The following is a 24,222-nucleotide window of genomic DNA, read 5'->3' on the forward strand; positions in this document are numbered from 1 at the left end:
TCTCCAGATCTAAACCCCATCGAGCACGTCTGGGATGCTCTCAGTCGACGTATCGCTGCCCGTCTACAAACCCCTACGACACTTCAGGAGCTCCGACAGGCACTGGTGTAAGAATGGGAGGCTATACCCCAACAGCTGCTCGACCACCTGATCCAGAGTATGCCAACCTGTTGTGTGGCCTGTGTACGTGTGGATGGTGATCATATCCCATATTGATGTCGGGGTACATGCGCAGGAAACGGTGGCGTTTTGTACCACATGTGTTTCGGGACGGTTTTTTCAACTTATCACCAATACCGTGGACTTAACAGATCTATGTCGTGCGTGTTTCCTATGTGCCTATGCTATTAGCGCCAGTTTTGTGTAGTGCCACGTTGTGTGGCACCAAATTCTGCAATTATCCTTAATTTATGAGCATGAGTGTAGTTTTGCCTTGTGATCTTGACAGACTGCTAGTGTACATGTTAACGGTAGCACTTGTTAGAACTTCAAATCATACACAATGTGACATTGTGAACCCACTTTTGATGAAAGTGGAGGACTGGTTATTAATTGTCACGTGTGAGTTGAATGAAATCTCTCTATTTCTATAAACAGTTCCAAATAATAAAAGGGTGAAGCCCTCTAGGTTGGTCAGCGGCTGACACCCGTTGATGACGGGAGGATGGAGGCGCCCCTCGGTGCTGCTGGTAGAGTCCTGGATCTCGGTCGAATCTCAGAGACACATCTTGCAGGACCAGATGGTGAGACTTGACTCTGGTCGAAACTGCAACATGCTGTGGCAGGATCCGTGAAACTACCACCTCATTTACTACTTTCGTTCTGCAAATTACTTAGCACAGACTAAATATCTGGCGACAACAATAACAAAACAAAGTTCCTTCAACATAAACATAAGAGCTTAAAATTCAGTAAACAGGTAATTATTATTCAATTTCTTTCGCCTGTGCCTTTGTCCCACAGTTTCCGCAGGGTCGGCATTGTTTCGATCGGATTTGTCATGGGTAATCTTAAGAGGCGAACGGATGCCCTTCCTGCCACCATTCCGTACCCCCAGGGATGGAATCAGTGTACACCAGCAGTCTGCATCTAGTGTAAATCGTGAGATAGTGCGAACGTGTATCAAATTTCTGTGAGTTGTGTAACTGAGGCGGGACGTGGGGACCAGCCCGGTATTCACCTAGCAGAATGTGGAAAACCGCCTAAAAATCACCAGGTAGGCCGGCACCCTGCCCCTCGTCGTTAAGCTGCTGGGCGGATTCGATCGGGTGCCGGCGCGCCTACCCGAGTCCAGGAAGCATCGCATTAGCGCTCTCGGCCACCGTGGTGGGTCAGATAAATGTTATTCAATTTGTGGTCCCTTAAATAGAACGAGTATGCCCCTTGGTGCCTCTGGAGTGCGATGCCAACGCCAGGAACACAACAACTTTACACTACTATATGCTTACGTATCACAGCCGTCAAGAGCGGCAGGCAGCTTAAATACCGAGGCTTCATTTTATCAACTTAAATGGCAGGAGAAGCAGAGCTAAAGCCTTAGCAAAAAAACTTTTAAAAGTTGCACAAGTTCCGACGTCGTCGCGAATGGAACAGTGATCCAGAAAGTGTAGAATAAATTTCTTTGTTTCACGTCTATGAGTACAAACATGTTTTTAACAACATATATGAAGATGGTCATTGCTGACCGAAACCGGTGGTCTGAGAACCTACAAATTTGTGATCATAGATGTCAAATAAAGACATTTATTTTGAAATTTACTATACTTAAAAAAAAGAGTTAAGGCTGGCCAAGCTCATAACTACTCTGCTTAAATAGATATAAGTTACTGCCACACAGGCTGCCAAGTACGCCCACAGAATCACATCAGCTACAGATGCCGATGAACTTAACTATAAGTGGACTGGTCGCGCGGGCAAGGGCAAACACCGGACAGGCTGTAACACGACTGACCGTGGGGTGCCATGCAGACCAAGTCAAGTAAGACAGTCCGACCGTACGCAGATCAGTACTTTCGGTCAAGCACGCTTAATTAAAATAACGTGGTACACCGCTATTGTACTCGAGCGGGGCGCCCTACTTTACACAAAAGGTCTCGGCAGTAACAGCCGCAATAGAAAAAAACAATACCAATTACAAACAGCAAAACTGATCTCACAACGGCCTGCACTGTCGGGAACAGCATGACCATCCGACAACACACCACAGGGATGCGTAAATGTTTCACCGTTTTGCAAATCACACTAAGGCGGTAGCCCACCAGTTCTCTTTAATCCGATAACAGGGAGAAAACAGAAAAAAATTGATGCATATCACCCACTTGAGAGATGACCAATAACTCAGTAACGGTCGTTTCCGTCACATTTCGACGGCAGGTGTGCGTTATAACACACCTTCCAAGTGATAGACTTGAACAAACAACATTGCTGTTGTAGCCAGTACTTACAGTAATCCACAACGGGAGGACCAAACAACTTCTTAACGGCTGCGTACTATATCGACGTTTCCTTCAAGTAAACCACTTTAAGACAGCGTTAACCACCTTACTGACAACGGTGAAGCTGCGTACAACGGAGAATGACCGGCCACTGATTTAACCACCACTCTTGTCTACAATTTGAGCAAGCCGGTATCTTGACGGTGGCCAATGCAATAACCAGAAACAGCGCGCAACAACGTTAGGACTCTACATACAACGACGTGCTTAGTAACACCAGACAATAGAGCTTTTCACCAGACTACGGCCGAGCTATCGAAACCCACAACAGTGGCCTACACCAACGCTTCATCGTTGCCGTAGCGCCCCTATCGAAAGCTGTGTTCGCAAACACGGGCGGTCAGGAACTGAGAGCCAGCCCAGGCGGGCACCACACTTCGCGGCCACCGCGGACGCCGCTGTCGCCACAGCATGGCGACGCGCGCATGCAGGATGTCAAACTCTCCGTCGAATACAGAGGAACTACACATGGTAGCGCGATGGGGAGGAAACCAACCGACTCAAATGACATTTAAATTTTCAGAATTTACGGAATTCCTCAGAAAAAACACTAGACTGCATCAGAGTAAGCAGCAGCCGACTTCCCGCACTCAGTCGAGCTTATCGTGGTCCTTTAACACTCAAATGCATGAATAAAATGGGCAAGGGTCACTCTAAGCTCCACCCCCCCCCAACCCTCCCCAGTTGGGCAATACCTTTGATGCCACACACACATCTTCGTTGAATACTTCAGAAATGTACTTGTACAGAGACAACCCTAGATTATTCCCTAGGCGCCTGCGGGCAGGCCTCGCCTTCGACACCCCTCAAGTTCCACATCCCTGCTGAAAGGAATTCCAGCACCAGTGTATGCCACTCAGTTGTATAGTGTCGAAGGGTTTGGCTGCTCGCAGGCGCCAAGGTATTGGTAGGGGGTTGTCTCTGTACAGGTATATTTTTAAAGTGCACAACAAAGGTACAAATGGCACCGACGGTGTTGCCAATCTGGTGTGTGTGTGTGGGAGGGGGGGGGGGGGATTGGACCTTGCCCCGCTTTATTCATGCATGTGTCAATGTCGCACCCCACGAGATCAAACCAAAGGACGGCGCGAAACGGGAGGGTTGAAAAATCATAAATACCGTTTGCTGCTTCGGATCACGTGCAAGTTTGGTGTCCCTCCACGCAAACGTTACTTGTCTTGAATTCGAAACTAAAGGTCACTGGAACTTCTGCAGATTTACGCCATCTTTAATATTTCATCAATTAACTGATTGATGATCATGAAAATTGCTCCACCCCGCCATTCGACAGTCTTCTACTTAGCAAGTTATAGGCGGCTTCCGTTGGCTTGGGAAAATTAGTTTTAATGCATAAATTGGCAGATGAAGTTCATCGCATTTTTAATTAAAGTGCACTCATATTTGCATAAGCATTCCGAATCTGTGGTTGGAAACACGGCTATAATTTTATTTTACTATATCTCCTTTTAATGGGGCGTGGCTGGACAACTGTAGAAACTTTGCTACGTACTCTAAACGTCTCCGTAAGTCTCGGTGTCACAAGTGCGAATTGGAATAAAGTATTCGGAACCTGCCGAGAAACGGAGATAATGTACAGGGACAGTAGTATAATTTACGATCAGGAAAAGTGAAAAAGGAGGACGAGTACAAGAAATTGGTCTTGAAAGGATCGTAATTGGAAAATGATGTATATGTCGGTGTAACATGGTTACTACTGAATTTTTATGTTGATGGAAGTGAAAATAAAATTCAGAATAGAAGCAAAATTAAAAAGAAAACAGGTATCAAGAACATGGTTCGTTCAGGTATTGCACTTTAGGCTGGAAAAAAGAGAGCTGGAAAAGAAGTCAAGGAGCCCTTTGATCTCAGAAACCAAGTTTAAATGGAATGAAACATACAAGAAAGAGGTAAATGCTGCTCTGATATATGCTTTCTTCCACGAAGATATTATAAAATGGCAACAGGGCTGAGGAAAAATTAAAATCTGTACGTTTGCAACACAGGACAGTAAGAATTAAAATTGCAAACCACAAAGAATAGTCTTTGCGTCCGCGGAAACTTATTGGACGAACTCTACTTCGAAACGGAAGACACCGTGCATCTTTCACAATTTGCATGGCTTCCAAATACGAGCAACGAAATCTGCGATGGCACCTGACGAGGACAATTAGGGTAGCTGAAAGAGAAAATGACAGCTCGACTGGAAAAAAAAAAACTAGTAAATCAAAAGTGATTTGGCTCAATAACAAGCGCGTAATGAAGTCGAACTCCTTATTATTAATGGAAAACAAATCAATAAGGGAGAAACTGACGCTAGAAAATAATAACGATCTACACAATCATTAATACTTTCTGGAATAATAAATTGCATTAAGTTTGTTATTATTGTTCTTGCAGCTAGATTTTCCAGGAATCACGGTGACTTCTGTGGAAGTAGTTTCAGAAAACGCGCCAAGGAATGAGTTCGCCACATTTAGGCAGAAGAGTGATATTGACCTGTATAGAGGACTTGACTTCACACCCCGTGGACCAGTGCTTGCTCGTGTTACTCATCTGCAACATTCTCCTTTTTCGTATCTGATACAGGTGAGTTTTTCTATATCTGACTAATATTTTTGCCATGTTTATGTTAATGGTATGTTTGTAATACGAGTTATTGGAAGATAACCGTATCTTTTATTCGGAAAATTTGTAGTAAGTTCCTACGGGACCGAACTGATGAGGTCATCGGTGCCTACTTAATCTAACTTAAACTAACTTATGCTAAGGACAACACACACACCCATGCCCGAGGGAGGACTCGAACCCTCGACAGGGGGAGCCACACGGACCATGGCAAGGAGCCCTGTACCGTGCGGCTTTCCCGCGCAGCGTATCTTTTCCGCTGCACGATGCAGCCGCAAGGAGGCAGAGTACAAATCCTAATTTAACTTTTGAAAACTGCTATATCATGTGACTAGCTCATTTTAAATGTTTCAGTGCTATTCGTATTCAATTTTAGACATAGGAAAAAGTCGGTGAACGCGAGTAGAAGAAGAGGATGATCAAGTAATATCTGGTTGGGTTTTTGGAACGCAATGTAATGACGCCTCTCTTGGAGTGGTTGTAGCAGCTACGGATTACACCGTTTCATTTATGATAATAACTTACGGACTCGCATAACCCAAGCAATTTATTAATTTTATTTTGTCACGATGGTCTCACGATTCTCGCATGGTTTTGCTAACGTAATGTTAGCAAAATAATAATAATATGCGAGTCGATTGACAGAGGTGCTAAGGGAATTATTATTTCATATGGTACAGCTTCAGTGTGGAAAATTCAGTCTACAAAGTGGCGAAATAAGTGATTGTGTTATAATGATAGAAGCTTACGAAATGAATTAAAATTTGTTCCACGCCAATACTCGAACCCTTCCTTAAGTTATTATCATAGATGAGACTTAAATCGCTCAAGGAAAATTGAATTATATTAGACCTATAGATCAGCTAATCCTGAGGTACAGGCAGGATCTTCCCATTACGTCCAACGCTGGGTTGCTATTCCAGTACCGGTGAGCCTCGGCAATAGTGACGATCAAAGGAAGGGAAAATAAACTCAAGTTCTGAATTCAAGTTAGGGAGGACATCGGACTAGAATAATCCGTGCAGGTGTGTGAATCTTACCGCTGCAGTGGTGTTATGGCGCAAACGCCTGCCTAGTAAGCAAGGAGACCTAGATTCAAGCCCCAGCCGTGTCATAAATTTTATTCATTTCTTAAGCTTCTATCATTATCGTAGATAAAGATGAGTCTTAAATGTCTCAAGGAAAATTTATTGATTGTGTTATGTCAACTCAGGTTGGACAAACTCTCAGAAACGACATGGTGAAATAAAATTGATGAAAACTGGCTGATTGCTGTGTTTCTTCAAGTGACTGAAACGGTTTATTCTGTGTATTTCTACGTTGGCTTATTGCTTGGAATTTTATTGCTCATTGGTCCCGAATGTACTTCAGACTGCACATTAGCAGTCACAAATTTATAAAAGCTGTAATGAGGAAATGTTCGCATGCAGCTAATGTGAATCTCATTACACATGACCAAATGCGATTACTAATGTTTTCATTATTCTCGACTCTGGGACGGGACCTAATGATTTCTCTCTTACTTCTCCTTTCTCCTTCTTCATGACTTCTAATTAAATCTGCAATTAAGAGTCATGACTAAAATATGAAGTGTCGAAGGAAGTACTGAAGCATAAACATATCTTTCTTTGCTAATTTCTTAATGTTGGAATTTCAGACTGCTCTATACAAAGGCTTTCTTATGACAGTCATCTTGCATGCATATGAACGATATTATTCTCAACACTTCTAGTAGGCCTACAGGTCACTCACCTGGCAAATATCAAACGATCCTGGCTGAGGGGTTGGTAGTGTACTAAGTTTATAGAGTTAATAGATCGTTGTTTCTAAACACATCCTTTTTCGTAGAATGATATCGACGATTAGCAGTCTTTCTCTGTTGATACCAGAAGCTTGTTTTACTTACGAAGAGCTGAATTAGAACTGCTATCTTCGAGACGGAGCTCTCCTGCCGCCAGGTTTAATGCAGCAGTTCAACGTAGAACTTGACTAGAAAGTCTTGAAAATGTTTTCTTGCCATCAGCGTGATTACCCTTTTGTAAAACCGTGTGTACTTCCATTTGTGTACTGGTAGTAACATTAAAAATACCCACTGTTGGTAAGTAAAAGAGACATGGAGATTTTTATTAACTAACATCTTCATCTAAACCTTGACAAACCACTTTATGATGTGTAATGGAGTGTAAGATAAAGAGCGACAGTGATCCAGGAACCTTGAAGCAGGACGTATTGACGCTCATGATGCAGGCGGTCTGGGAATGAAGCGAGTGTCAACCGATGATCTTGTTCGGCGATTGGATAAGGCGATCCAAGAAAATCGTTTATGAAGACAATTGATAATAAGTGAAGAGGAATGTTGTAATAGGCGTTTTCTTCTTCATGTTAATGCTTGGCCTCACGTTGCAGTTGCAACATAGACACTCCTACAGCATTTTCGATGGGAAAGTGTGATCACCCACCATACAGCCGGAACTTGGGTCCCTCTGATTTTCATTTCTTTGCACACATGAACCACTGGCTCTGAGGTCAGCATTTTGGCACAAATAATGAGTTGCAGACCAGAATAGAGAATTTCCGGAAAGCACAGGCGGCTACCTTGTGTCACGAGGTTATTGGAAAGTTGGTACCACACAGTGACAAACGGCTAAGTCGAAATGATTACTATGTAGGCATATAGCTGGAACCTGTTGCTAAAAGCTGAAAATAAAACATTTTTGAATTTCACTGTGGTTTCCATTTCGCTGCTGATCTGCCCTTGTACTAGGGGCACCATGCTTCGAGGACTACTATCACTTCCACACAGGCCAAATCTAGTGACGGATGTTGCGCAGTCCGTTCACGATACATATTGCCTGAGAAAAAAGTGAAGCGCCTAGAAGGGGAATAGGAACCGAAGTAAAAATTGTGAGGGTACGTATGTTATTTCGGCGATTACAAAATCGAATCAAATTTATAAAGAATTTGGCAATATGAGCCCTCTAATCACTATGAAGTAGCACCCCTTCAGGCCTGGATGCGTGCTCTGATTTGGTTGGGAAAGATGACATGAAGCTGCTGTGTTCTCTCCTGTGGCAAGCTGGCACACAACTTCTGTAACTGCTCATTTATGCCGTGGATACTGACACTGGTTCTAATGGCTCTGAGCACTATGGGACTTAACTTCTGAGGTCATGCGTCTTCTAGAACTTAGAACTACTTAAACCTAACTAACCTAGGGACATCACACACATCCATACCAGAGGCAGGATTGGAACCTACGACCGTAGCGGTCACGCGGTTCCAGACTGTAGCGCCTAGAACCGCTCGGCCACCCCGGCCGGCTACTGACACTGGGTCGGAGTTGACGTCCTAGTTTGCGCCACATACACGATGCGAGCAAAAGTATCCGACAACCTGGCTGAAAACGACTTACAGGTTCGTGGCGCCCTCCATCGGTAATACTGGAATTCAATACGGTGTTGGTCAACCCTTAGCCTTGATGACAGCTTCCACTCTCGCAGACATACGTTAAATCAGGTGTTGGAAGATTTCTTGGGGAATGGCAGCCCATTCTTCACGGAGTGCTGCAATGAGGAGAGGTATCGATGTCAGTCGGTGAGGCCTGGCACGAAGTCGGCGTTCCAAAACATCCCAAAGGTGTTATATAGGATTCAGGTCAGGACTCTGTGCAGGCGCCGGCCGCGGTGGCCGAGCGGTTCTAGGCGCTTCAGTCCGGAACCACGCTGCTGCTACGGTCGCAGGTTCGAATCTTGCCTCGGGCATGGTTGTGTGTGATGTCCTTAGGTTAGTTAGGTTTAAGTAATTGTAAGTCTAGGGGACTGATGACCTCAGATGTTCAGTCCCATAGTGCTTAGAGTCATTTGAATCTGTGCAGGCCAGTCCATTACAGGGATGTTATTGTCGTGTAACTACTCCTCCATAGGCTGTGCATTATGAACAAGTGCTCGCTCGTGTTTAAAGATGAAGAATTGCTCTTCAACAGTGGGAATCAAGAAGGCGGTTAAAACATGAATGTAGGCCTGCGCTGTGATAGTGCCACGCAAAACAACAAGGGGTGCAACTCCCCTCCATGAAAAACACGACCACACCATAACACTACCGCCTCCCAAGTTTACTGTTGGCACTATACACGCTGGCAGATGACGTTCACAAGGCATTCGCCGTACCCAGTCCCTGCCATCGGATAGCAACGTTGTGTACCGTGATTCGTCACTCCATACAAAGTTTTTCCACAGTTCAATCGTCCAATGTTTACGCTCCTTACACCAAGCTAGGCGTCGTTTGGCATTTACCGGCGTGATGTGTGGCTTATGAGCAGCTGCTCGACCATGAAATCCAAGTTTTCTCAAATGATCAAATGGCTCTAAGCACTATAGGACTTAACATCTTAGATCATCAGTCCCCTAGACTCAGAACTACTTAAACCTAACTAACTTAAGGACATCACACACAGCCATGCCCGAGGCAGGATTCGAACCTGCGACCGTAGCAGCAGCGCGGTTCGGTCTGAAGCGCCTAGAACCACTCGGCCACAGCGGCGGGCTCAATTTTTCTCACCTTCAGCCTAAGTGTCAGAGTACTAGCAGTGGATCCTGATGCAGTTTGGAATTCCTATGTGGTGGTCTGGATAGAAGTCTGCGTATTACACGTTACGACCCTCTTCAACTCGGCTGGCAGTCAACAGACGAGGTCGGCCTCTACGCATTCGTGCTGTATGTGTCCCTTCTCGTTTCCATTTCATTATCATCGGACCTAGGGATGTTTAGGAATGTGGAAATCTCGCTTACTGACGTATGACACATGTGACATCCAATCAGCTGACCACGTTCCAAGTGTGTGAGTTCCGCGGAGCGCCTCATTCTGCTCTCACGATGACTACTGAGGTCGCTGATATGGAGTACCTGGCAGCAGGCTGCAGCATAAAGCACCTAATACAAAAAATGTATGTTTTCGGGGGTGCCCAGATACTTTTGATCACGTGGTGTATATTACATAGGCGACAGACTTGGGATATTACTGCCCACGGGAGAACATTAACATCGCACAAGGAATTTGTAGATACACACGTCTTGTGTGGACGGGATTGTGCTGTTGAAAAATGGCACCACGATATTTATGTATTGCGGCTAGTCTCCAACCAACGCTGCCAGATGAAACAGAATGTTGCAGGGAATCCATTACCTGTTCCCGGGTGACAGGCGCAGTTATGAAGGGGTTACGATGTGCTTGGTGCACAAGATGTAGTCGACGCAACTTTTGCGAATAGTATGCTTGCCCTCACGTTCCCACGCAGTCCAACATCGGGCCACTGTTGTTTGGGAAGACCTAAATATTAATATGTTGCACGATTCGACAAGCCGGCTAAAGAGTGACCCATAATAAGGCTGAGAGCACTATGGGACTCAACTGCTGAGGTCATTAGTCACCCATAATAAGGCCACTGTCAAATGTTGTCAGGTGATGGTAACACGCTACCTACCAGGGGACCGTGGTACCTCCGTGTCCTTCACACTGATCACTCAACATCTGACCCTGGTCAGTTTATGCACCCTACTAGGCCTGGTAACAACACTAGACACGAACAACACTAATGTACTCTCGCGGTCGTTCTGCCTGTCTCAGAGAATTGCAACTCTAGTCATTTACATACCCACTGAGGGTGTGTGCATGTATTAAGTTACACTGACATCCGACTTCTGGGTGCATCACATTTGTTGTCAGGAAGTGTATATAAGTAGGAAGAAGCAATATGTTGCTTCACTCTTCTACGGAAGAATGGTCTCGGAATTTCAATAGTAAACCACACCGAGATACACAACGCCTCTCTTGTAGCGCATACCACTCGAATAGTATAATCATCTCCGTGCCGCTTTCGCACGTATTGAACGAACTCGTGACGAAGCGTGTTACTCTTCTTTGGAACGTCTCTGTTCCCTCTACAAGTCGTACCTGGTAAGGGTCGTAGGTAATGCTGAAATTTGCTGTGACTGTATTCCGTTTGTAGCTCCGTTACTTTAACAGTTAGAACATTGTTCCTTCTGACATAAATACAACAGAGTTTTTAAAAATCATGTGGACCACATTGAAGAGACTTTGATCTTGTTTTGGATGTTGGTAAATGTACTCTGCTTGTGATACCACCGATTTGGTGAGTTTTAAGCAATGAAATGTCTTTGTAACTTCACCCTACTCCAGGCCAGTGTGCCTCTATTGCAAGCGTCTTGCAGCAAGGGTGCCCGTTTCCGGACGAACACTGTATTACATCTAATGCGTTTAGCTATACTGTCAAATGACTTTGCATAATTAAAGACGTCTTCCCCGATTTACAGGGTGACAATTACTGATCTATATAAAAAAACGTAAATTAGTCACAAACTACGGCGTGCACACACTTTATTCAAGATGTAATTGCCACTACAGATATTCGGTATGCCTGCCATCATTGGCGATGATGTGGTGCAGACGAATAGCAAAATTCTGCATGACCCGCTGAAGTGACGGAACATCGATGCTGTCGATGACCTCCAGAATGGCTGTTTTCAGCGCAGCAATGATTTTGGGGTTATTGTTGTGCGCCTTATCTTTAATATAGCCTCTCAAAATGGAGTCCCATATGTTCCGATCCAGAGAACATGGCGGCCAATCGAGACCCATGCCACTGGCCTCTGGATACCCCAGAGCCAGATTGTGGTCCTCCAGGACATCAAACTCTCTCCTGCTCCGATGGGGTCGAGTTCCGTCTTGCATGAACCACATCTTGTAACGATCATGGCCACTCTGGACAATGGGAATAAAATCATCTTACAAACCCTTCACGTACAGTTCGGTAGTCACAGTGCCATCAAGGAATATTGCACCGATTATTCCGTTACTGGATATTGCACGCCACACAGACACCCGTTGAGGGTGAAGAGACTTCTCGATCGCGAAATGCGCATTCTCAGTCCCTCCAACGCACCAATTTTGCTTGTATGTTGTTGAAGTTGTGGGGAGGTTTTGATTCTAATAGTGTAACAAACTTCCAAAATGGAGAGAAGGCAGTGTATGTAGTGATTTATTTTCATTTTTTAATGAATCTCTATGGAAACTAATTTCACGCGTATTTTGGTATAAGAGAAGCAGCTCTTGTTGATTCTGAGTGAGAGTTTACTGCAGCTACTAAGAAGGACGACCTACAGTCTCTTGTATTGGTCGCGAAGACGCAACAGATCTCGGCAATTCACTCGCCGTCTCCCGCCGCGCTGTACAAAATGCTATTCTGTGTCTTGCGCTTGGGACTGTACCGAAATGCCTGCAGTTTTAACGTGGGATCTATTTTAGAGCAGGCTCGTATTATCTTACAGAATAACGGAATTGATAGAGCCAACATATGTAGAAGCCGAGTGAAGAACTTTACAAGATCTCAGCCAGCGCAACTGTTATTTGGATCGTTTAGTTTTCTCACATGCTCTTGTATCAATTACGACAAATGTTTTTTGTCTTTATTCTTTTTCGTTATTTTACCGTTCTAAATATGCTCACTTTTTTCTTAAAATACAGGTGGAAAATGCAGGACTTCCGGTAAGAGGCACCGTGAGAATATTTTTGGCACCTAAGTATGATGAAGGAGGTCTGCCTATGTTGTTCCGAGAGCAAAAACTTCAATTCATTGAAATGGATCGTTTCAGTGTTGACCGTAAGTAACGTTCATCTCTTCCCATATGTAGGAAACATTAATCTTGTTTCCTACATATTGTATTAGTGAATGGACTGCGGTTAGTAATTGAGATGTGCTCACTAACAACTTTTAAACTGACACTGAACCTCAAAATAGCTTATACTTTCTTACAAAACTTTTTGTTAAGCAACAGTTCTTCAGAGTTCAGTCATTACGTATGTATTTCGAAACATTCAGTTTCTCATGTGCTCTGATATTACCAAAAGCAAGTAAAAGAACACTATAGCATCTGCAACGAACCATACAAATGTTGGCTTGATTCATGCTTTCACGCGGTATTATCGGCCCCAATTGAACGGCTCCATCAGAAGAGTGAATATGGAGCCAGATCACACGCTTCGGGTAGCTACCGTATTTTGTCAGGCATAGGTTTGGTTCCTGTTGATGCTATTGGTAGATGGGACTTCACAAGGCATAGCCTGCATCTCAGTAGGAAAGGGAAGAGTTAATTGGCTGGGATGATAGCAAAATCTTTAAGAGGAGTCACAGAAACTGATGGGAGTACCTCTTTTTTAGGCTATGATCACAGTCCAATGATTAACACGATGCATTTAAGTTAAATGCGAAGCTCAGACAGGCAGGTACTAAGGAAGTTAAAATATCACAAGATTCACATAAAAGTACAGTGAAAAATAATGTTAGTATGTGACAAGATTCTCATAAAAACACAGTGAAAAATAGTGTTAGTATATTGCATCAGAATATCAGGGGATTAAATATCGAAGTAGATCAGCTTGTTGTTTGTTAGAATATTGAGAATCTGCGGGTGGAATACATGTACTATGCCTGTCTGAACATCATAAAGTCACAAATATGGAAAAGGTAAATGTGGGTGTATACAAGCTTTCACAACATGTGAGTAGAGACACTGTAGAGAGAGGAGGAACTGCAATATACATTATGATTTATCATAGTGTGAAAAATTTGGAAACTAAAATATTTTGTGAAAAGCAACGTATAGAAGCATGTGAGTCTGAGCTTAAACTAAATAATGATATTTTTATAACTATAGCTGTGTATAGGTTGCTATACTGAAATTTTCAGCTATTTTTTTGAAAAAACTTGGATTCTTTGTTGTGCTATTTGTCAGCCAGAGGGAAGAAAATTATTGTTTGTGGGGATTTCAATGTAGATTGAAAGAGTGTTATAGAAAGCTTGACACTGACTTGGTTATTTCAGTTTTACGTCAGTAATTGATTTCCCACTCGGGTGGTAGAGGAAAGCAGGATACTGATAGATAATGTTTTTGTAGACCTAGATTAATTTAATGAAATGAAAACTTTTGCTGTTACGTGTGGTCTGTCTGATCGAGATGCACAGATATTTACAGTATGTGACATAGGTCCATACAGTAAAATAAAACAGTCGTCCAAAATGGTGAGTTCAACTAACGATTTAACAATTGCAAATGTTGGGGAAAGCTTGCAACAGTTGGACTGGGACGAGGTGTACAGCGAACCTATTTCATGATACCTTTGTGAGTGTATTTAAAAACAATTTCCTTAAGGAAACAGTGAAACATAATTGTAAAAAACTATATAAAAAGCCATGGCTTACCAAAAGGATAAAAATATCTTGAAAACAGAAAAGTGAAATGTATCTTATCACTAGAAGGAGTAATTATCCAGAAAAATGAAACATTATAAAAACTACTGCACTGTAGTAAGGGAACTTATTAAAAATTCCAGAAGTATGTGCATTATGTCTGAACTTAGCACCACTGATGATAAAATTAAAACAATTTGGAATATTGTTAAAAGGCAAGCAGAGCAACTGAGAGTACAGGAAGACTGTATTTCTCTCAAACCCAATGAAAAGTTTGGCAACAAAAAGTCAGAAATTTTTAATAATCAATTTTAAGTGTTGTATAGAAAATAGAATCTAGCTATTCATAAGAAAATGCAAGGCCGCATATGGAAAAGTCAATACATACGCAATTTGATGAAACTCTAATTGAGCCCATCTCGCCTACTAAAAGTAGGAAAATAATAAATTCATTCAAAAGTAAAAGCTCACATGAAATTGATGGCATTTCCAACAGAGCACTGAAATTCTTCTACATAAGTTAAGTATTGTGGTATGAGTGGGACAGAGCACAAATGATTTAATTCATATTTAATTGTAAGACTGCAGAAAGTTGAAATTAACAGTACAGATAGTCTGTAAAAATCAGCAGAGTGCTCTAACTGGGGATGTATCAAGAGTGGTGTCCCACAGGATTAGGACTTGGGTTCTTATTGTTCTTAATATGTATTAATGATTTGCCACTCTACATTCATGACGATGCAAAGCTAGTTCATTTTCTGATGATACAAGTATAGTAATCACATCCAACAAAGAAAAATTAGCTGAGGAATTGTAAATAATGGCTTTCATAAAGTTATTAAGCAATTCACTGCAAATGGACTTTCACTAAATATTAAGAAAACAGTATATACAATTCTGTACAGTAAATTGCATAATGCCACTGATAAATATAGACTTTGAACAGAAGTCTGTTGCTATGGTAGAATATTCAAAATTTCAGGGTGTGTACAGCGATGAGAAATTGAATTGGGAGAAACACATTGATAATCTGCTGAAACAGTTAGGTTCAGCTACTTATGCTATTAGGGTTATTGCAAATTTCTATGATAGACTTGTCAGTGAATTAGCATACTATGCCTATTTTCATTTTATACTTTCACATGGCATCATATTTTAGGGTAATTCATCATTAAGAGAAAAAATATTCAGTGCAGAAGAGCGTGTAATCAGAATAATAGCTGGAGCCCACCCAAGATAGCCCTGTAGATATTTATTAAAGGAACACGGGATATTCGCAGTACCTTTGCAATTCATATATTCACTTATAAAATTTGTCATTAATAATCGATCCCAGTTGAAAAATAATAGCTAGAAGAAAGGATGATCTTTACTGTTCTGTGTTGAATCTGACTTTGGCACAGAAAAGGGTGAATTATGCTGCCACAAAAGTCATTAGTCATGTTCCAGATAGTATTAAAAGTCTGACAGATAACCAATCAACATTTAAAAACAAATTAAGAGAATTTCTAAATGACAGCTCCTTCTACTCAATAGATGATTTTTAGGTATGAAGTAATAAGCGTAAAAAAGGAATATATATATATATATATATATATATATATATATATATATATAATGAAAACTTATATTAAACTGACAGGTTCCACATCATTACGAAATGTCGTATTCATGATCTATGTAACACATATTAATGTAAAGCAATGTAATATAATGTAAATGTAATTTGCGTCTTGAATGGTGAAGTCAAACGCAAAGTTTACATAGTTCTACTGCTTGTACTTACAGCACGTCTATTTTACAGTGCTTCCTGGTACCAATAGATTTGAGCGGCCGTCTGTACAATCAACTGTGACAGTGCCTATTGAGCGCACTTTTATTAATGTGAACAGCTCCGATCCCACGAATTCAGATGGTTTCGTCTACTGTGGATGTGGATGGCCACATCACATGCTTGTTCCGAAAGGAAAGCCCGAGGGACTTGTAGCCGAACTATTCGTAATGGTGTCTGACTACGCTAAAGATCACGTATGTAATTAATAATATTATCTGTCAAACTGAACTCCAACTGTTAATCAAAATAAGATTTATTTTAAGCGTTATCACTGTCATATGATCGATCTTTGCCTACTGATTAACGAATGAACTCCACGCATAAAACGTTCGCTTGTCGTCCAGAATCCGACGTGCAATTGAACCCACTTAAGTATGTAGTTTGATATAATGAATTCCCCTGCGTAAACAAGATTATGCGTAATGCTGATAAGAAGAGAGTAATTTCTGATCTCCTATTTTGAAATTTCGAAGTGTATTGGCTGTCCGTATATTGAGAATCTGACAAAGTTGAGTTCTTCATTATTGCAGTTTGGCCTTGTTCGAGTCATGTTTTCTTGATTTGTGTTCCAAATATTTTTCATTATTTCTATTTGAGAATAATCCTTTAAACAGTATCTACCAAGTATTACAGCCTTTCGTCAGTCATCACAAGTAGTTAATTTTGTTTCTTCCATGTAAATCTATAACAACAAACGTGTTACGAAAAATTTCATCATTCCATTTATTTGTAACATCTATTACAAGAGAGGTTCATTGTTCTTTCTGTGAAATGCGTATATTATTGATGTTATAATACTAAAGGGAGTGGTTCAGTCCTTAACCCTGGCGACTACTCTGACGTTACCTTTCAGCATTAGGCTTTTAAGCGCTTTCGTTCTCAGTTACAATGAAGACTTTGCAGGATTGTCCTTCTTTGATTGAGTTGAAACGACTTTGTTATTGACGGAATGTGATAATTTCCACTGCAAATCCAATATCACCCTGTTTCATTGTTTTTTTTTTTCCTCGTCAGCCGGCATCACAGGTAACGATCATTTTGCTCTTCGTTTAGCTACAAGTGAACAGAAATAGCTTTTTACAATTCAAGTCTGCTTACAGTTTGCCTCCTAAGGGAAGTAACTTTCCTGATAACCTTGGGCTAACGTTGCTTATCGCCGAACTTCAGGATTACTTCTACAGCAGATTCAGTTTAAATCAATAATTAGTAATTTATTTTCCTTGTACATTGCTGTATTTGTCAAATACGCTTACATACCATTCCTTACGTTATGATTAAGACTGCAACGGTGACTGGGGAACTATGGGTGAATGCTTCAGTTGTTAATTACATCAATTACTTTGCTTCATAGAACTGCTACTATACAATCATGCTTACACTGAAATTCAGAGCATTTGAGTTTATGTCAGTAGCGATCAAGTTTGTGGTCAGTTAAGATCATTTCCTGTCTAAGGAAATAAGCGTTGAAGAAAATTCAAGAACCCCTCACTGGCCCTTCTTGTGGTGGTTTGCCATTTCCCTGCACCTATGCGCAATGAAGTGTCAGACGTGAATGTTGTGTGGATGACAACGCTGAATGTTTGCACAGTGCAGTTATTGTGCCTTGATTTGGATGTAAAGAACAGAGAGATTGCTACTCTTGAATAACAGCAGGAAAGGGGTCGGCGAACTTAACGTCTCCCTCCCATGGACGAATCACTACCATCAACAGTTGCTGCATCTTCTGACTCCATGAGAGACTTCGAAGTGCTTTGGAATTTAATTCAGAACTTGGGATAAAGTCTGATGTCTCCTCCCACTGCTGGCAGTGAAAATTTATCTAGAAGCAGGATTCGAATCAGTAATGTCCAAGCCAAACGCAACTGCACAATCATACGTTAGCGATCTCGGCCACTGAGGCTGCTATGTCGGGGTTAGACGTGCCAGTTGCACTGTTATCAGAAGACTCTAGCAGAATAACTGAAAGGAGGCACTTGGGCGTAGTGTGCGCTGTAAACAGCGACAGGTAGCGGCAGATTTCGTGACGGCAAAGCCCTGGTGGAAGTTGCACTCTTGGAATTACGTGCTGCCTCTCAATCCAGTGGCGCATCTCAGTAAGCAGTCTAAAGTGGCACGATGAATTATGGCAAGAAGTGAGCTTTGCACTCGTACAAGAATTAAATTTATGTGAATGTTTCAAAGTTCAAGGGATGAATCAGAAACAAAAATGGTTCCTGGAGGAAGACATTTCTGAAAACTGGAACAATTCATTGTTCTTTACAATGAAATCAATACATCTCTCCACAACGTACGTACAAAAGCACACTAAAATTACCGCCATCTGCATGGAAGAAAACCTTAAATTTTTAGGGAGGTAAGGAACATGATAGCTTAAGCAGTGGGTACAGCACAGTGGACGCCTTGCAAGTCGTGGATGAAATTATGGATTGCTGCAATGAGTGTGAGTTATCACTCTGTGTAGATATGATCGATTCTGGGCTAGCTTACGGCTAAGCATTAACGTATCTTGAGAGTGAAGGCACTGATTGAACTTATTATAGTATACTGAAGAAAATGTCGAGTTCCATTTGACTACTTCAGTACAACAAAAAATCGATGATTGAAACAGGAATAAGGCAAAGAGATTTCATCTCGGCATGCTTATTAGCAATCTTGTAGTAAGTGTTAAGAAGAAGATGAAGAAGAAATACTTTGTACATGGAAGATATATAATGCTTAAAAGCTTTGTAAGACGTGGTAGTCATATCCTGCACTTATAATAAAAGTCTCATCTTTACTATAAGTATTTACTATGTTTCTTTTATCCTCTACTTAAGCTAGTTGATATTTACTTCTGGTGCGATACTTCGCATCCTTTGAAAATGGCTTAATGCTGAAAGGTATAAGGATTGAATAAACATAACAAGTATTCGTTTTTTATTATTAGTGAATAGATGTTAATGGAAGGTATCTAAACCATTTGTAATGCATTGCACTGTTTACCTCTCGAAAAACAAACTCCAGTCACGAAAGGAAGAGCTTCAAACAGAATTTTTTTGAAATGGCCGTATAAGTCAGCTGCAGTAAGTTCAAATTAACATATAATCAACAGTGAAGTCATAGAATAGGTAGAGCGAAGTTTGCGTATAGATCAGATGAGGACAACCATTGGATGGTAGGCGTAAGAAATAAAAAGAGGAATAGAAGTTCGACTGGAGTGCTTTCCATCAGCTAAATAGAGAGTTTTGAAACGAAACCTCCAATGCATCGAAAACATTAAGTTTACAATTACTGTGTACTAACGATGTTGACTCATGTAAAGTGGGACATGGAATTTTAATGAGGAAAATTTGAGTGATTTCTCTAAGATAATTGATGGACGTATGTTGGTAATCACTCTGAGATAATTGAGGGACGTATGTTGGGAATTAATGGGACAGGCAGGAAAGGAGACGTAATTTCAGGGAACAGAATGGCTTGGAAGACGTAATTATGATCGTAATGAAGTGAAGATGGAGGCGAATGGACAGTAAATGGAAGGAGGAAGAATTTTTTTATGGATTTAGTGAGAGAGTCGTCGACTTAATGGAGGGTGGCAGACGCCAACTGAAAACGCGTACATCAAAATTCTTGCGTATTTCTGAAGACTATAATGAATGGAAAAGCCTGGAGAAATGTTTTATCCAACAGCAAATGTTATATGTCATGATGTTTAAGAACAATATATACAGAATGTTCGTGATAAAACTACGAGGGATACCCATAAAGTTTTAATTATTACCTAAAAAAGTCAAGCTCTTACCATGAAACTTCATGATGAAGTTCATTCTTCTCTACATATATAACCTCTAATGCGATACATGTTTTGCGACAATAGATGATTTGGCGGAGACCCTGGTTGTATAGGTCTGCATTTTGGCTTTTCAGGAAACTTAACACCTTGAAAATAACCTCGTCGTTAATCTGGAAAATCTGCCACGCAATTGTTTCCTCATCCGATGAAAGAAGAAGTCAGTGGGTGCCATGTCAGGAGAATACGAGGGAGTGAGCCAAAATCTCATAGCTGAATGAAGCAATGTATGTGACTGGGTGTAGCGCGGAAAGAGCTGGGGAGTTCTGAAGCAATAACACCACCTTGGACAGCTTCCCGTAGCCTCGGTAGCATATTCCTGTGACGGTCTGCCTCTGTTTGCACCACACCCATGCAGCCCCAAAAAACGCTCGGCATCATCTTGATCGATAATATGCACATTTTCGTGTTTTATTGTCAGTGATGAGTCTGCTTGTTTCCACTGCTTTATTTGCTCCACTGTCTCGGTTTCAGAGTGATAAGCCCAACATTCGTTAATGACAGCTAGTTGGCTAAAGTCACGTAAATGTAAGTGAAACAGCTGCAGCATTTCCGCTACAGCCCACATTTGAAGGCCTTTTTGAATGGGAGCGACCAGTCACGGTAGGTGACGGACGACGACCTTAGTCACGTTCAAAACGCCGTGCAGAACTTTGAAAACTGACCCATGACTGATTTTCTCTTTTTCCACAATCACCTCGATTGTGATATGCCGATGTTCGAGTACCAGGGGCTCCAGTTATCCATCCGTTCACGAGTCTTTACAGAGATGGACTGCCAGTTCGTCAATCAGACTTATTTACCCACACCGGAAGCGCCTACGCCACCTAACCACAGTCATATTATGGTGAACTGTTGCCGTATACTTCCAGTAACTCAACACGGAATGTAGCAGCGTTGCTCTCCTTCAAATGTCCTTCAATGGTCTGCTGCATTTTGTTCTTGATCCTCTAGCTGCGAGCTACGCTACTGATAAGCAGTGATCTGAATGTGTGCCACGATTGCTGACTGCAACTAAACAAAAAACTTATTGCATAACATTATTTCGTCGAGGTACTCGTTAAAACTATGTATGACTACCTCTGGTAATCCAACTGGGAATTTAATAGCATTCTGTGAAAGCTATCTGCCATTTCGTCATGTGACCAAAATCTCTCTCCAGTGTATATTAATCTACACTCATGCTCATAAATTAAGGATAATGCTGATACATGGTGAAACAATGCTCTGGTGGGCGGTTTGCGAGTTTAAATCACCTCGGGGCATGACCACGCGGTGCATTTGACCTGCGATCGTCGCACGGTGGCGCTGGAAGCAGTCCACATACGCAAAGGTGTGTTGGTGCGTGTCAGAGTTCGGTGCAGCGAGTAAGTGTGCAGACGTTTTCAGACGTGCTAATGGTGACTATGTGTTGAAAATGGCTCAAAGAACACATATTGATGACGTTATGCGGAGTAGAATACTAGGGCGACTGGAGGCTGGTCAAACACAGCAGGTCGTAGCACACGCCCTCCGTGTGCCACAAAGTGTGATCTCAAGATTATGGCAACGATTCCAGCAGACAGGAAACGTGTCCAGGCGCTACAGTATGGGACTTCCACAGTGTACAACAGCACAAGAAGACCGATATATCACCATCAGTGCCACAGAATACTGCAAGTAGCCTTGCTTGGCACCTTACCGGAGCCAATGGGACTGTTGTCTCCAGACACACAGTCTACAGGCGACTGAACAGACATGGCTTATTCGCCCGGAGACCTGCAAGGTGCATTCCACTGACCCCTGGTCACAGGAGACCCCGTAAAGCCTGGTGTCAAGAACACAGTACATGGTCACTGGAACAGTGGTCCAAGGTTATATTCACTGACGAGTGCAGTTATAGGCTGAACAGTGATTCTCGCCAGGTTTTCATCTGGAGTGAACCAGGAACCAGATACCAACCCCTTAAGTCCTTAAAAGGAACCTGTATGGAGGTCGTGGCTTAATGGTGTGGGGTGGGATTATGATTGGTGCATGTACACCCCGCATGTCTTTGACAGAGGAACCGTAACGGGTCAGGTGTATCGGGACGTCATTTTGCACCAGTATGTCCGCCTTTTCAGAGGTGCAGTGGGTCCCAACTTCCTCCTGATGGATGATAACGCACAGCCCTACCGAGCGTCCATGTAGAGGAGTACCTTGAAACAGAAGATATCAAGCGAATGGAGTGGCCTGTTATTGAGACCTAAACCCCGTCGAACACGTCTGGGATGCTCTCGGTCGGCGTATCACTGCACGTCTCACACTCCTAGGACACTTTAGGAGCTGCGACAGGCACTGGTGCAAGAATGGGAGGCTATACCCGAGCAGCTGTTCGACTACCTGATCCAGAATATGCAAACCCGTTGTGCGGCCTTTGTACGTGTGTTTGGTGATCATATCCCATATTGATGTGAATGCGCAGGAAACAGTAACGTTTTGTAGCGTATGTGTTTCGGGACGGTTTTCTCAACTTATCACCAATACCCTGGACTTACAGATCTGTGTCGTGTGTGTTCCCTATGTGCCTGTGCTGTTAGCGCCAGTTTTGTGTAGTGCCACGTTGTGTGGCAATTATCCTTAATTTATGAGCATCGCTGTTCTGCAATTCAGAATTAAGGAGTCTTAGAAACGACTTTTTATACTAAGATCTGGAGATGATCGGAACTAGTTATCTAATTCGCGAATAAGCGATCTTGACCAGTAAAGATTTTCGAAAGAACTCCATATTCATTGAAACTTTTTATTGTCCGGGGTCAAATATCACATTCCGCATCATACCGATATCTTGTTTAAATCATTTTGTAGTTTGTATTGACCAGGTGACTTGACGGTTTACCAGAGCACCATTTGAGAGGGATCTTCACGTTGTCTCTCAAGTCATTTATACAGATTAGAAACAAGATAGGGTCTGTGACACTTGCTTGGGGAACATCAGATATCACTTCCGTTTCACTCGATGGCTTCCAATCAATTACTCCTAATGGTGTATTATCTTCAGAGCAAGCTTTGCTTGGTGTTTGCTTTAGTTCTTAAGGCAATGTCTTTGTACATCACAGTACACTTCCAGTCTGTTTTACTTTTACATGCCTGCCGCATTTTCCAGTGTGCTGATAGCGGGCGTATGTCGGCAGGTGGAGCAGCCGCCGCCCTCCGGCTGCCGGCAGCCCGAGGTGTACTGCGGGTGGCGGGGACGCCGCTACCCAGACACGCGCTCCATGGGCTTCCCTTTCGACCGCATGCCTCGGCCCGGCGTCGACACCTTACAGCAGTTCCTCACTCCAAATATGAGAGTGCAGGAGGTTAAGATAAGGTTTACCGAGAATATACTCCCCCCGCAATCTGCCCCGTTTAGAGTTGATTCCACCTGATTCGGAACCTTGTGTTCGCCAAATAACTCCTTAGTTACATGCACATATAATTGTAAAACTTCGATATGAACTAATAAAAATAAAATTACACGTAATATCATTTAGTTTCGGTAGCATTACAAACGTGAATTGTTATTATTTTTTTAACCTATGTAATAGTGTGCTGTGTTATAAGAATGAGCTACTACCATAAGTAATTAATTAAGGTCCTGATCTGTTAAGCCGTGCCCTACCATATGAATGTTTATGTGCTTGTGTACAATAGGAAATGCGATATGCTCACGAATAACGAAGTAGTCACAGACAAACACGATTACCTAATATAAATACAACGGTAATGACTGTGCATATCGCATATTCTAACACCCAACATTAAGGTCTCAGTGAGCACTAATCAAAATCTAGTCCAAAATTTACATAGTGTGTATACTTCCAATTGTAGCCAAAAGCAGTGCAATGAGGCAGTTCCGTCCTATTTTTAATCACTGGATTCTCGAGAAGAATAGTTAGACAACTGTTTCATTAAAGCAATGAAATGATGACATTATTTGTTATTTTTTATGTTCCACACAAAATCTCACTTTTTTATTTGACATTTGACTGTATGTAACAATGTCGACCTACTTTTGTCTGTATATGACAGTAAGAGCGATTTCGCTAATCAGATTATGACGACGTGTAAATCCTGGTGACTGGTGTACACGGAATCAGGTAGTAAAAGTTTTATTGATCAGACGATTGTTCGTCAATGAGCTGAAAGTAGCTATAAAAATAAAAGTGTTTTAACG

General features: G+C 42.1%; 1 protein-coding gene across 1 annotated transcript in view; it reads left to right on the forward strand.

Moving 5' to 3' along the window:
• LOC126457490 (phenoloxidase 1-like) overlaps positions 1-23,555 on the forward strand; it is a 196,304-nt gene extending 172,749 nt beyond the window's left edge. The window contains exons 11-14 of the mRNA XM_050093790.1: positions 4,893-5,081; positions 12,660-12,795; positions 16,187-16,410; positions 23,198-23,555. Coding sequence (XP_049949747.1) covers positions 4,893-5,081; positions 12,660-12,795; positions 16,187-16,410; positions 23,198-23,434 — 786 coding nt within the window. The 3' untranslated portion in view covers positions 23,435-23,555. The remainder of the gene's footprint in view (positions 1-4,892; positions 5,082-12,659; positions 12,796-16,186; positions 16,411-23,197) is intronic.
• The last annotated feature ends 667 nt before the right edge of the window (positions 23,556-24,222 follow it).

Source organism: Schistocerca serialis, chromosome 2, assembly GCF_023864345.2.
Source record: "Schistocerca serialis cubense isolate TAMUIC-IGC-003099 chromosome 2, iqSchSeri2.2, whole genome shotgun sequence".
In the NCBI taxonomy this organism is placed as follows: Eukaryota; Metazoa; Arthropoda; class Insecta; order Orthoptera; family Acrididae; genus Schistocerca; species Schistocerca serialis.